Source organism: Sebastes fasciatus, chromosome 18 (assembly GCF_043250625.1).
Source record: "Sebastes fasciatus isolate fSebFas1 chromosome 18, fSebFas1.pri, whole genome shotgun sequence".
In the NCBI taxonomy this organism is placed as follows: Eukaryota; Metazoa; Chordata; class Actinopteri; order Perciformes; family Sebastidae; genus Sebastes; species Sebastes fasciatus.
The window spans coordinates 9,971,284-9,983,790 of record NC_133812.1 but is presented as its reverse complement, the minus strand read 5'-3'; the positions used below and the strand labels follow the sequence as shown (position 1 = coordinate 9,983,790).

Here is a 12,507-nt window from a genome sequence, read left to right as displayed (position 1 = left end):
GCAGAGGACTGTTGGCTCCCCACCGCAGAACGTATATTGATTTGATCCACAAACGATTGGCTAGCTAGTCGCCCAACGTCTCATTTGTAAACGCCCCCGAGTGCTGGAAGAGTCAGCAAAAATTTTAAACCGTTTACAGGAAAAGAAAAGACAGATTTTGATGTAATACTCTGATACTGTTTTTTGACATATATTTGTCATTTAACAAGCGGTAAATGAACAATTAACTCATGGATACAGGATTAAAACTGGGAAAATTTATTTTTCATGTCATGGGGACTTTAAAGGTGCAGTGTGTAGGATCTAGCGGTGAGGTGAGGGGATTGCAACCAAATGAAGCCTCTCCCGTGTGCCAAGCGTGTTGGAGGGCTACGGCGGCCGATGCAAAAACGGGAATCTCTAGAGCCATTTGGAGCAGAGCCAGTGAGTAGAATGTGTGTGTACGTGGGAAGTGAGCGGTGAAGCAAGAGAGGGAGAGCGGCGGCAACCTACTCCCTACGTAGATATAAACGGATCATTCCAAGGTAACGAAAACAAAACGATTCTTATTATCAGGTGATTATACACTAAAGAAAAGACTTATTAATATTATATTCCATTTCTGCCAATAGATGCCCTTAATTGCTACACACTGGTCCTTTAAAGCTGGAATGATGTCATTCAGTTATTATTTGATCTTGATAATTGATTAAATGACATTTTTAAATGAAAAATGAGAAGAAAAGAAAAAATCCACTCAAATTTGAGCATTTGTCATTTTTCTGAGTCTTAACTATAATAATATATTGAATATACTGTATTTTTAGTATGTAATATTTTAGAGACCAAAAGGTTAACAGATACTGATTAAGCGAGCAGTCCAAAAAAAGTTTTTTTTTTTGTGTTATTGTATTATATTATATTATTTATTCCTTTCAAAATCCACTTAGAAATTCTCTTGAATATTTGGATTGATTGAAAAGTCTACCTGAACGCCTTGTTCATTATTCATGGCATTGAATTCAGACGCTAAATTCTGATGTTGTTTGTAATCCTCTCATGGCCACAAAACAAATGTTCAAGTGGTGCCAAAATTCTTGTGTTAATTGAAACTGTGCATTGTGGCCAGCTGTTCATTTGATAATCCAGATAAAATGAAAACTATACCCAGTATAACTATGCAATTCATTCTGAATGGATTTAAAAAGGTCAAAGAAGTAATGCTATTTCTGCATTTGATTTTAACTACCCATCCAACTCCAATTATAGCATCAATTAAGCCCTTTATCATACCCCCACAACTATCAACACCAGGTCACACACGCAGTAAAACTCAATGACGGTATGAAAAGTGAAGCTGGTGTGACTGAATAAAAAGTCACTTAGTTTAGAAAATTCCCTGAAAGTTTCAGCACATCAGTCACAGCCCATGTTTAGACACATCTATGCCACCTGCCTGTCTCCCTGTACACCCGCACGCCAACGCAAAAATAAGCTCTTTGCTGCCTTGACGCCTTGCACCTGTGTGATCTCGAGTCTATCTGCCCGAAGGCCTCTCACCTTGTCATCCCAAAAAACACAGCAGACAATCCATCGAGTCTCCACAGCGGCCACCCTCCGTCTCAACAACATAGAGTTAGGCCTGTAGTGCTCTCTCGCTCTCTAGCATGAAGAGGTTTAATTCCTGTGTCGCTCAACATGGCAGAATTGTAGATTTAGGAGTTTAATTTCCCAATGGGGCCATCAACACTATGCATTAAAAGAAAATCCGGCATCACCGCTGTCGAGATGTCATCAATTTGTGACAAAGGTGTTATAAATTACTTTGGCGTACCCGCCTTCTTTGAACCGGTCTTATCTACTTCCACCTCGCTTACTGATTTCCTCTATTTCCCAGATCAAATTTTCTACAACCCCTGGGAGAACAGGGTTCCCTGCGGTGTGAGCGTTTAGGTTAGGAGAGCAAAAACAACATCCTGCATTTTTTTTTTTCCCACAAAAGAAAAAGTGAGAGTCGAGAGAGAACAATCTTGTGCCTGGATGAAGGTTTTTGTTTTTTTCGAAAGCTACAGAGAACAGATTCACAGCGATGAAAGCTTGGGCTGCATTTCATTCTGTTCTACAGAGGCTACTCTCAATGGACAAACTGATTTCTCTGCATGATGATTTTTGTCTTTATATGTCAACAACATTGGTACAAAAAGTCTTGAGAGAAGGTCTCAAAAGAGGCCCTTGTCTGACATCAACCATCATTAATGATTTAAAGAGTACACATGCTCCAAATCGCTTTACGTGCCATAAAGTCACATCATCTACATTTTACCACCTATCGCCAGGGGAAGAAAAAGAGCCAATCAAATTACTAAATGGATGTAGAAATTAGAGGTGTCACAATTTCAATTCTAAATCGGAGACGGGCATGATGGGAAATGTGGGCCGTCCCTATTGCATCAATACTCAAAGCACTTCCTGCATATGCCTTTGGCATTTTAAACATTTCACACTGCATGAATTAGCCTAGCGGCTAGCAGACTTCAGTTCGTTAGTTAGTGACTTTTCCTTAGCTCTCATAGCTGTTCTACCCTTACTAGGTTTTTCATTAAGTCACTGTATCTTTCGACAGAACAACAACACGGCTGAATTTCAGCTTACGTGCATGTTTTTTCAGCTCAACATTGTTGAATCGGAGCAGCTGATATTGGTAGCGAGAGCAACAAGCTGGCGGACTGCCGACTGCCCTCTCTCAGCTCTGCCCACACAAGCCCTGCCTTCGCCCTTGGTGACAGACAGCAATCAGAGAGAGAGAGAGAGAGAAAGGGGGAAAAAGAGAGGAGAGAAACAAGCGCGACAACACAAGACAACACAACTGTATTTTTGTAGATTACAGCACACTTGTAATGCACTGCAGATGGATTTAGGTTTTGTTTTGGTAATGATTATGTACTGAGGTGGGTCACACAGATACTGATATTAAAAAGATGCAGCTTTTTATATTGTAGACTGTTGTAGTCTAATTCAGTTCTCTTTTTAAAGAAGAATTTGAAAGTGTAAATGACAGTGGCATAAAGGGGGCATACAACAAACGTTGAGTGATCTGTTCACCTTTACAAATCAAGACTCCATAGTCTAACAATGAATTTAAATCGAAAATGGAATCGTGACCTTAAAGTCGAAAGTGAAATCGAATAGCGGATTTGGAGAATCGTGACACCCCTAGTAGAAATCCAACATGTTTTAGGAACAATTTCGGCACTGCCCCTGATGTTGCTTCCAGTAAACAAGCCAAAAAAGGTTTATGAAATAACTTGCAGGCCACAATCTTCAGTAATTAACACAAATAAGCAGAGAAAGAACCAACGCTAATGATGTAAGGCCAGTGGCGTGTACAGCTCTGGCACCGCACAGATTCAGGTTAAAAGGTCAAAGGCTCTTCTTACGAAGCTTTAAATTGCTGTCTGAGGCAGGGGCACATTGTAATACTAGGTCTAGGGCAATGTGAACGCCAATTTGTAGATAGGAACATAGTTGGCGTGTTATTGTGTACAGGGCAGAGATGGTCCCTCTGGCTTTAACTGGAAGCAGGGTGTAGTCCACTCCATCTGCTGAAAGGTCAGCGCTTCTGGAAGCCCGAGACAAGCTGTACCCAGAGGAGGACGGGAGCAGAGTAAAGGAGACAAATGTATGGACACGCTCCATTTCACTCGCCTCTACAATGTAGACACAAACACCACGCGCTGCAACATTAAGTGGGAATGACTTCAGCCGCCATACTGAGTATCAACCCGGCATACGGGTGTGTATGTGCGCATGTTTTTTGCATTCCCTGGGGAGGAACAAGGAGATGACCTGCTGTGGAGTCAAGATGTGTGTTGGAAACACAGGCAAACAAAACACGTGCCAAACGAGCTGACATTTCTGCTCTGGAAACACCAATTTAGGTTGGCAGTATGAGATGAAACCCAGACATGCTCCCTCCCCTCCTCCACCAGCCGGCCTGTCGACAGGCGGCACCACCTGGCTGACTGCTCTCTCCCTCTCCCGCTTCCTCTCTCTGACATCCTGTCAGCCAGTTCTGGCTACCGGCACCAGGACACTGCCATTTCTGGCCCGCTGTCTGCACTGACATCCTGCAGCAGCAGCAGATGACCAGATGGGATTCTGGGAAAATATACAGCAGCTTTTTCTGTAGGGGACATTGTCAAGAGAGATTAAAAATTAAAATAGAGGAGCGACCCGATAGCCGAGCGGTTAGGGCGCACACCACATGAGCGCAAATGCCCTGAGCAGTGAGTCCCAGGTTCGACTCCCTTCCCAGCGGTTCGGACCATTTGCTGCATATCATACCCCTACACTGTTTACTAACATTTCCTGCGTCTCTCCATTATCAAATGATGCCATAAAATGCCCATAAATAACCTTAAAAGAATACCTTATATTAAGGCTATTTTTGCTAAAGTAATAAGAAACATGTATTTATTTTTATTATGGTTGTTAATTGATTAAAATATTTGATCACGTTTAATCGCGTGATTGTCCATAGTTAACCATGATTAATCGCAAACTAATCGCACATTTTTAATCTGTTCAAAATGTAAGCTTGCTTTATGCAAATGTATGTATATATTCATTATTGGAAATGAATTAACAACACAAAACACTGACAAATTTTGTCCAGAAACCTGCTCAAATCATAACATGGCAAACTGCAGCCCAACAGGCAACAACAGCTGTCAGTGTGTCAGTGTGCTGACTTGACTATGACTTGCCCCAAACTGCATGTGATTATCCTAAAGTAGGCATGTCTGTAAAGGGGAGACTTGTGGGTACCCATAGAACCCATTTTCATTCACATATCTTGAGGTCAGAGGTCAAGGGACCCCTTTGAAAATGGCCATGCCAGTTTTTCCTCTCCAAAATTGAGTGTAAGTTTGGAGCGTTATTTAGCCTCCATCGCAGTATGACATGGTTGGTGCCAATTGATCCTTTAGGTTTTCTAGTTTCATATGATGCCAGTATCTTCACTCTAGCTTTAGAACTAACTGAGCCCGCTACAACCTCCGAGAGACCGATTGCATTAATGCGTTCAAGAAATTAGTGGTGTTCAAATAAATTTGCATTAACATGTTATTATGTTATTATATAACTTTGACAGTCCTAATTTTTATAAAAAACAATTAAACTCAAATAAATGAAAAATAGAGCTCGTACATGTATTTTAACTCCTGGGGTCATAGAGGCTTAATTGTATCAGTAAGAAAATTCAGAAATCTCATTCAGGTTGTTGAACACAGAATTAAAATTTGAAAGTGTGATTCTTTCCTGAAGTCTGAATGAATTTGACCCCCCACCAAGAAGGAATATAAGGTTCTCTTATGAACTATTTTGGATTCAAGCTCCTGAACTTACTCAGAGTCCCCACTGTCCTTGTTAGATCTTATTATGAAGCAAAAAGAACACTGATACAAAAATAAATCCTAAATTTTAACCCTGCTATTGATTTATACCATCACTGCTGCTCAGCTCCACTTCAGTGGCAGGTATCTAAAGTATCCTCCAATAAGCTACACAAAGCTGTGGTTTGTGTCATGATGCCCGTCACTTCCAGACGCTATTCCCTGTTTTAACCTTTCTCAGTGTGTGTGGATGTCTACATCTAACCTCCCATAAGAGACACGAAAGACTTCTACTCAGATATTATTTGCCCCGATCCACTTTTCTATCATGCCTGGAATGTTATTAGTTCAATAAATGTTACCAGTTGTTTAGAAACTCACTGTCAAGTTGGCAACATTTGACTTGGCATCATGAAACAAGTTACTTGGACTGAGTTATTCTGCTTGCATGATGTCAAATCTGCAGCTCAGAATAAAAAGTGAAGTCAGAAAATACATATTTATCCTCAGGTTTCTTCTCCTGGCCATTTTGCCTCAATAACGCCTTTCAGAACTGCTAATGTCACATCTTTTGTACAACACACAAAAGATGTCCACCATCAGACAGCTGTAATAGAGGGTCTCACATTCACTCTCAACTGAATTTGCTATGTTCACATATTCTCTTAGAGGCTTAAACCTCCCTGCTGTTTAGCTGGTAACAAGATGTTCAAGATGTTGGGGGGAACATTGTGTGGTGAAAAGATGAGAGGTTGGAATCACGTAACAATGTCTCACATATAGGGCGGCAACTAACGATTCTTTTCACTGTTAATTAAAGGGAAAACTCGCCACCTTTTTATGTGGATGTCCAATCAGTGTGGATGGTAAATGTAGTCAATTGAAGCAAGGGTGTCGATTTCATTTCCACTTTTGAGCGACAAACACTTCATTTCCTGCATTTTGGTGAATTATTATGCACCAATTTATGGTGGAAATGTCTTTATTTAAGTAAAGGAACACTAAATTTAGGCGGCAGTTGACAATTCAAAATAAGGATGGGTAACGAAGCCCAGTATTAAACAGGCACCGGGGCAAAACCAGAGTATTGATAAAACAAAAGCTGTCTGTATGTAGTCATAACTGTTTAGCTTAGTTTGCCACGTAACTTAAAATTCTTGTAAACCTCTCTGCTGGCTGAGACAAAGCAGCTCCTCCTCTCTCTACCAGCGTTACCTTCAGGCAGTGAATCCCATCAGCAGAGGGAGGAGGACAGAGGACAGGAGGAATGACCGATTAACTTCACTCAGGAATATTGATTATTTTATTGACATTTTAGATTTGTTTCTAGTGAGATATTATTGAGTTTATATAGTGACTTTTGCTGTTGTAAACAATAATGTTGCTGCCTTAGAAATAACATTTAGTTATATTTAAAATATAAATAAATTCTTATACTGTTCTGAATTTATTATTTGTTTTAAATAATATATTAAAAAGCAATTATTTAGTAATGAAAAAGAACCAATAAGAGTGTCAAAGAACTGAACTGATAAAGAGTATCTATAAGAGTAGTAGTATCAATAAAATCCTAACTATTCCCATCCCTAATTCAAAATATAAAAATATAACGGACTAGAATGCAGCAAGGCTCTCAGGCATTTTGTATTGCTTTCAAATATTTATTCTCTTGTAGATAAACTTCTTTTATTTAATTTTATCCCTCCTGAGTCACCACACATGTAGGCATAATTTACTCCTCCATCCTCCTTTGTGTCTTTTGTTTGGGAAAGTAAACTCTTTAAATGTGCATGTGGTACTTACTCATGTCAATGCTACAGTAACTATACTATAACTTTTTAATGGCACACTATACTATGACTTTTTTTTGACATTTTTATGACATGAGTGCAGAGGGTGTTATGGACGAGGATGCATTTTACAATGTTTTGGCTGACTCGGATATTCAGCCATATTTATTCAAACCAGATTATATGGCCGGGGAAGAAATACAGCAGTGAGGGGCTGAGGCTGCGGCTGCATTAGCTGTGCAAGAGGATATGGCCGGCGAGGTTTCGGAAGATTGCACGCAATGCATCCTGGTACATGTAGGCACTGCCGGCACAGCTCCACGAATAGAATAACTCAGCTTTATCGGTCAATATAGCTCGCATTGAGGAATTTATGGCTTCAATTGACTACATTTACCATCAACACTGGACGTTCACATAAAAAGGGAATATTCCTTTTAATCTGCTGATTATTTTCTTGATTAATTAATTAATTATTCATGCAGAATGTGTGTTTCTGACCTCCAGTAGCTGGGTCTTTTCGTACTCTCTGCGGTGCTGGTAGATACACTGGCCGAGAAGGGAGTACAGTCTCTCCAGCTGCTCCACGCTGTAGCCCTCACTCTTCTTCACCGCCATATCCAGTAGAGCCTGAGGGGAGACATACAAACAAACACATTATAAATAAAGTATTAAATACTTATTTACTTCTTAAAGACACATACTATACATTATTATTTATATCCATAACTGGTATGGAGGAACAACAATGAAACAGACGGGCATACAGTGCTGAATAACTGGTCACACGAGCTAAGCGCTGATGTTTGGAGATGAAGCATTTGGAGGTCAGCTCTTTTCAAAAGCAATTAAGATCAGAGTGACAGCTAATTTGGGCTAATCATAATTAGAACCAAGTTTACATTTCACTGCTACTTTAATTAAAACATTCTGGACAGTCAAAGGCCCTTTTAATTGACCCGTTTCTCACATTTTACCCAAGCCAAAGTCTGTGTGTGTATATGTGTCTATTTAAATACAGCGCTCATCAGAATGCATAGACTGATTAAAGTTACCATCAACGACGCAAGGCAAATAGAGAAACCTCGATAGAAATTAAATGGCGAGTGTGTGAAAGTGTGAGACTATGTGAGAGACAGTGACCACATCTTAAACACATAAAACCAAGGCAATGTCAAGATTAATAAAGCGTGGATGTTTGTCAAAGCCTCTCATCAGCGAAACGTCTGAGAGATAATTACAGTGAGCAAAAGGAAAAATTACAGAGGCAAAAAGGTTAGCCTTGTATTAATGATTGCACTCCATCGGACTGCGACTCCTGTTTAAATGACAGAACAGTTGTCTTGATTAAAGTAACGGACTACGGCTTCACGTCAACAAACACTTCAGCAGAAACTTAATCCCAACACAGACTTAATCATGACCACATATTTGACCTTGAGAGCAATACTTCACTTCGTTGGGACGTTTTGACCTTTCAGCACAAACACCTCTAATGGAGTTAAGGCTGGCCTACATAAAAATATTTTTAAAATTTTAACAGATGTTGAAAGTGTGATAAACCCCACGCATAACGACATGTTGTGATACATTGAACAGTTTTGTTCCTATAGTGTGTGGAGAGCAAGGATGCAAAATCTCTTGCAATCAAACGTGACTTTATGGCGAACGGCGGGCAGGAGGAATTAGCAATGTCAGTTTTTGCACTGCTTTGTACAGGAAATTAACAAAGGATGGATGAAGTCATGAAGACGCGTTGATTAACCACTTGTGTGGTTGCCACAAATTAACAAGTTGGTCCTCCACTTCTGAGCTCCATCTTACTACTACTTTATGCTTCACGTTGTTTTCCTTCAGCTTCAGTCAGCTTGCTTCTCAATTGGCTATCGTTCTTTCCCACGTGACTGCACCATCGGCTGTCCACACAACAGGATATCAGATCGTAAATATTGAACAGGTTTAATATTTACGATCTGAGATTGGTGCGGAATGGACGGACTTCAGAGCAGATCGAGGGACGTAAAAACACTCTTAACATACCTCACATCACAGGAATATCTGGAATGATGATCTCTAGAACCATCAAAAAAAATCCGGGCTTTGCTACGATTGTCGTGAGGTGGGAACCAGGCCCAAAATTGGCTCGATTCTTGTGCGTACCCGGCATTACAGAAAAAGTTTGGCTCCACCATGACTGTTCTGAGTGCTTCCCCAAAGCTCTCAACTGAATTATTATGAACCTTCAAAAATAATTTCTTAAAATGTGACAGCAAAATCATCATGGATGCAACGTCCACAATACTTGGTTAGCAAAATGTTATTAAGCAGCGCTGCCGATGAGTCCCGGAAAGTCTCCAAGGACAACCATCAGGCCAAACTGTGGCTACTGTAGCATAACTCTTCCTTCATCTCCCCCACTACAATGCTGACAGTGAAAGTAATGGGCGACGGGGGAGATTATTAGTGCTTGTCAGAGGCCTGCATTGTTGTTTTTATTTGCATCACAGAAACCCATTACAAGCCTGTAAAAAAAAAAAAACTCTGCTCTACACTCAGCACAACAGTAGTAAGAGTGAGAAATGACACCTGTTACAGGATTAGACACTTGGTAGCTATTGAACTCCTGAGGTGGTAAACACATTATTCTACACTGCCTTCTCAAAATGTATTTATGATGTCATTATCTACATAAATGTTTTAACAATAGTAGATTTTGAATAGTATATTAAACTTAAGTTTAAACCTAATAAATAAGGAGAAGAGAGAAGAAAACTTTTTAAATCTCTCTTGTACTCACACTGAAAGCAGCAAGTTCCCTTTGCAATACTTTCTCAGTTTGACTTCCAGGAGGTGCCTATCACACTGAACTCAATAGCCTGGAAACATGGCTTGTAATTGAGTAGATAATACCTTTCAAATAATCACACTTCCATAACTTAATCTGGCAGTGTAGGAGGATTCACCGGTAATACGCCTTTGACATAAACCCCTCCACCTGGCCAATCTAATAACTGTAGGTCCCTTGACAAATAAAGTGTGCATACAGAAGCTTAAGAACACTGAGAATTCCTCTAATATTCAGAATCCATCCAAAGTGATAACGATCATCACGGCTGCCTTCAAAAAAAGCGCTGTCCGCCGCTCTATATTGAGCATATTTTATTGGATTCTTTTTGTGCTTTTTATACAGTAACTCTGGTCTAACATCAAGGGAGTTCTCAGGTTTCAACCCAGCCATGAGAGCTCATAAAAGAGGACCGAATGGAGCACATCACGGTGAGATGCCTATTTTAACAACACGCGCATAAAAGCTTTAATTAGCATCATTACAACCCATCTCACATATGCATAATAATGTGAAAGTCTCACACTTCAACCTTCCTTTTATCCGACTGCCACTGAATTTCTTTTCCATTTTTCATTATGTTTCCCATCTCTTGCTTTAAGTGCATTTCACTAGTTTATAGTGCATCGTCTCACCTCTTGGCTATTTCAATGTTTTATAGAGGCTCTCCTCATGTCTCCTTCAACCACTACTTTTCCTCCTTTTCTTCCAATGTATGTCTTTTCATTCTCTTTCTCTGTTCGTGTATTTCCTCCCTTGTACCCTCTCTCTTTTGTCCTTTCAATTTATTCTCCTCTTTACCGTTCGCCAGCTGATTGCAGCAGTGTACTTCCCCAGCCTCTGTCAGCTTGATCAGGATGGCTGTGACAGTGTGGGGTAAATGGTTGAGAGTGTGTGTTACACGGGCTCAGTGATTGAGTGAGCTCACTGCACACAAAAGGGGCAGTAATCCCATGCGTTAAAGACTGCTACTGACATGGACCATTTAACCTCGCCCCCCTCTAAACTCCCTGTTCCATCTTCCCCCTCCCCATCTTTACTCACATCCCTTTTCTTTACTCACATCTCTATCCATCCCCATTTTTCTTAAGACCACAGACGGAGCTGAGGCGGCTTGGGATGACAGTGGTTTTAGGGAACAAAGCAGAATAATAATGGTATATGGAGAGGATTTGATCATAAAGAGACTTTTTGTAGGTGTTAAGTTCCAGGATTGTGACACAATGACTAATTAATACTGTCTTTATGCGCACGTCTGAAATGTATGCAAAATTCTAACCAGACAATTACACTATTTAAATTGCATTTACCAAAATAATAGGGAAAAAATACAAGGGGGACTAGAAAAGTGCACTCAGTAGAGTACAGACCTCCACTCAATTGTCCCTCCCAGCTCCTAGTCAACAGTTACAGTCAAGACGGCGGTAAAGACAAAGAAAACAGGGATTTATTAATCTTATATCGTGCCTAACTTCAGTGGATCGTAACATATCTGGTATGGAATTATCCTGCAGATGTTCCGGTTCAAAATGAGACCAAACTTTTCTATGGATGTCAGGTTTTGAGCCATGACAAAGGCCAAAATGTGGCCTGCAACAGACTAGGAAATAGGGATGTCACAAGAACCAATATTTTGGTACCAAATCGATGTCAAACTTCTGAAAACTGTAACCGACCCGGGGGGGGGGGGGGCTTGAGACTAACGGGGTCTTAAATCCGAAAGGACGCAGTAAACTCACTATTGACACGTCCACGGGATGCACCCTATCTTTTCACCTGATAATGCTACACTGTGAACAACAAATCCGTGTTGAAATCTGCAGGAGGAAAGCTAGTTAACATGAGCTGTTAGCAGCCAGTGGGCAGGACAGTTCTGCAGAGCTAACAGCTAACATTAACAGAGGTTACATTGAGTTTCATTATGATGAGCTCAAGCTTAAGTAAAAATGAGTATTAGGTAAAAGTAAATTATAACGCTATCATGATGTGTTCAAATGCAATCTTGTAAAATGTAGGGTTTTTTTTATGTGAGAAAAGAGATGTTTTCACAGCAATAAAATATCGATTTTAGAGCGGGAATTATGACCTGTTTAACTTACTAACACTCACTCAAAGAATTGAATTGGATATCGAGAAACGTGGAATTTCACTGGTATTAGCATCAACTACCAAATTTCTGGTATTGTGACATCCCTCCTAAGTAAGGCTCATTTTTAGCTTAGCCCATTGCCGGAAAGGCTTAGGTCTGGCGGAGACAACAAATGAGAAGAGATTCATGTGACTGGATTCAGGCTAGAGACTGGGCACCAACAAAATTCATTACACCGTGTAGCAGCTCTGGTATTTAACCCCTGGCCTATGAACCAGACGAGATGTCAATCCTAGTCACACCATCAGCCCCCTGCACATGTGTGCTGATATTTCTCATATTCCTCTGCCCTCCATGCCAGGTTAGGATCACCGGGAGATAGAAAAACCACCACTGTGTCTACCCTCCTAC

General features: G+C 40.4%; 3 protein-coding genes across 4 annotated transcripts in view; 1 reads left to right on the top strand and 2 right to left on the bottom strand.

The window, feature by feature from the left end:
- The window catches only part of gzf1 (GDNF-inducible zinc finger protein 1), a 498,954-nt gene that overhangs the window by 340,221 nt on the left and 146,226 nt on the right, over window positions 1-12,507 (bottom strand). The window lies entirely within an intron of this gene.
- ubxn2a (UBX domain protein 2A) overlaps window positions 1-12,507 on the top strand; it is a 122,921-nt gene that overhangs the window by 25,020 nt on the left and 85,394 nt on the right. The window lies entirely within an intron of this gene.
- The window catches only part of atad2b (ATPase family AAA domain containing 2B), a 90,710-nt gene that overhangs the window by 5,018 nt on the left and 73,185 nt on the right, over window positions 1-12,507 (bottom strand). For both annotated transcript variants that reach the window (XM_074615412.1, XM_074615411.1), the window contains exon 27: window positions 7,664-7,792. In XM_074615412.1, coding sequence (XP_074471513.1) covers window positions 7,664-7,792 — 129 coding nt within the window. The remainder of the gene's footprint in view (window positions 1-7,663; window positions 7,793-12,507) is intronic.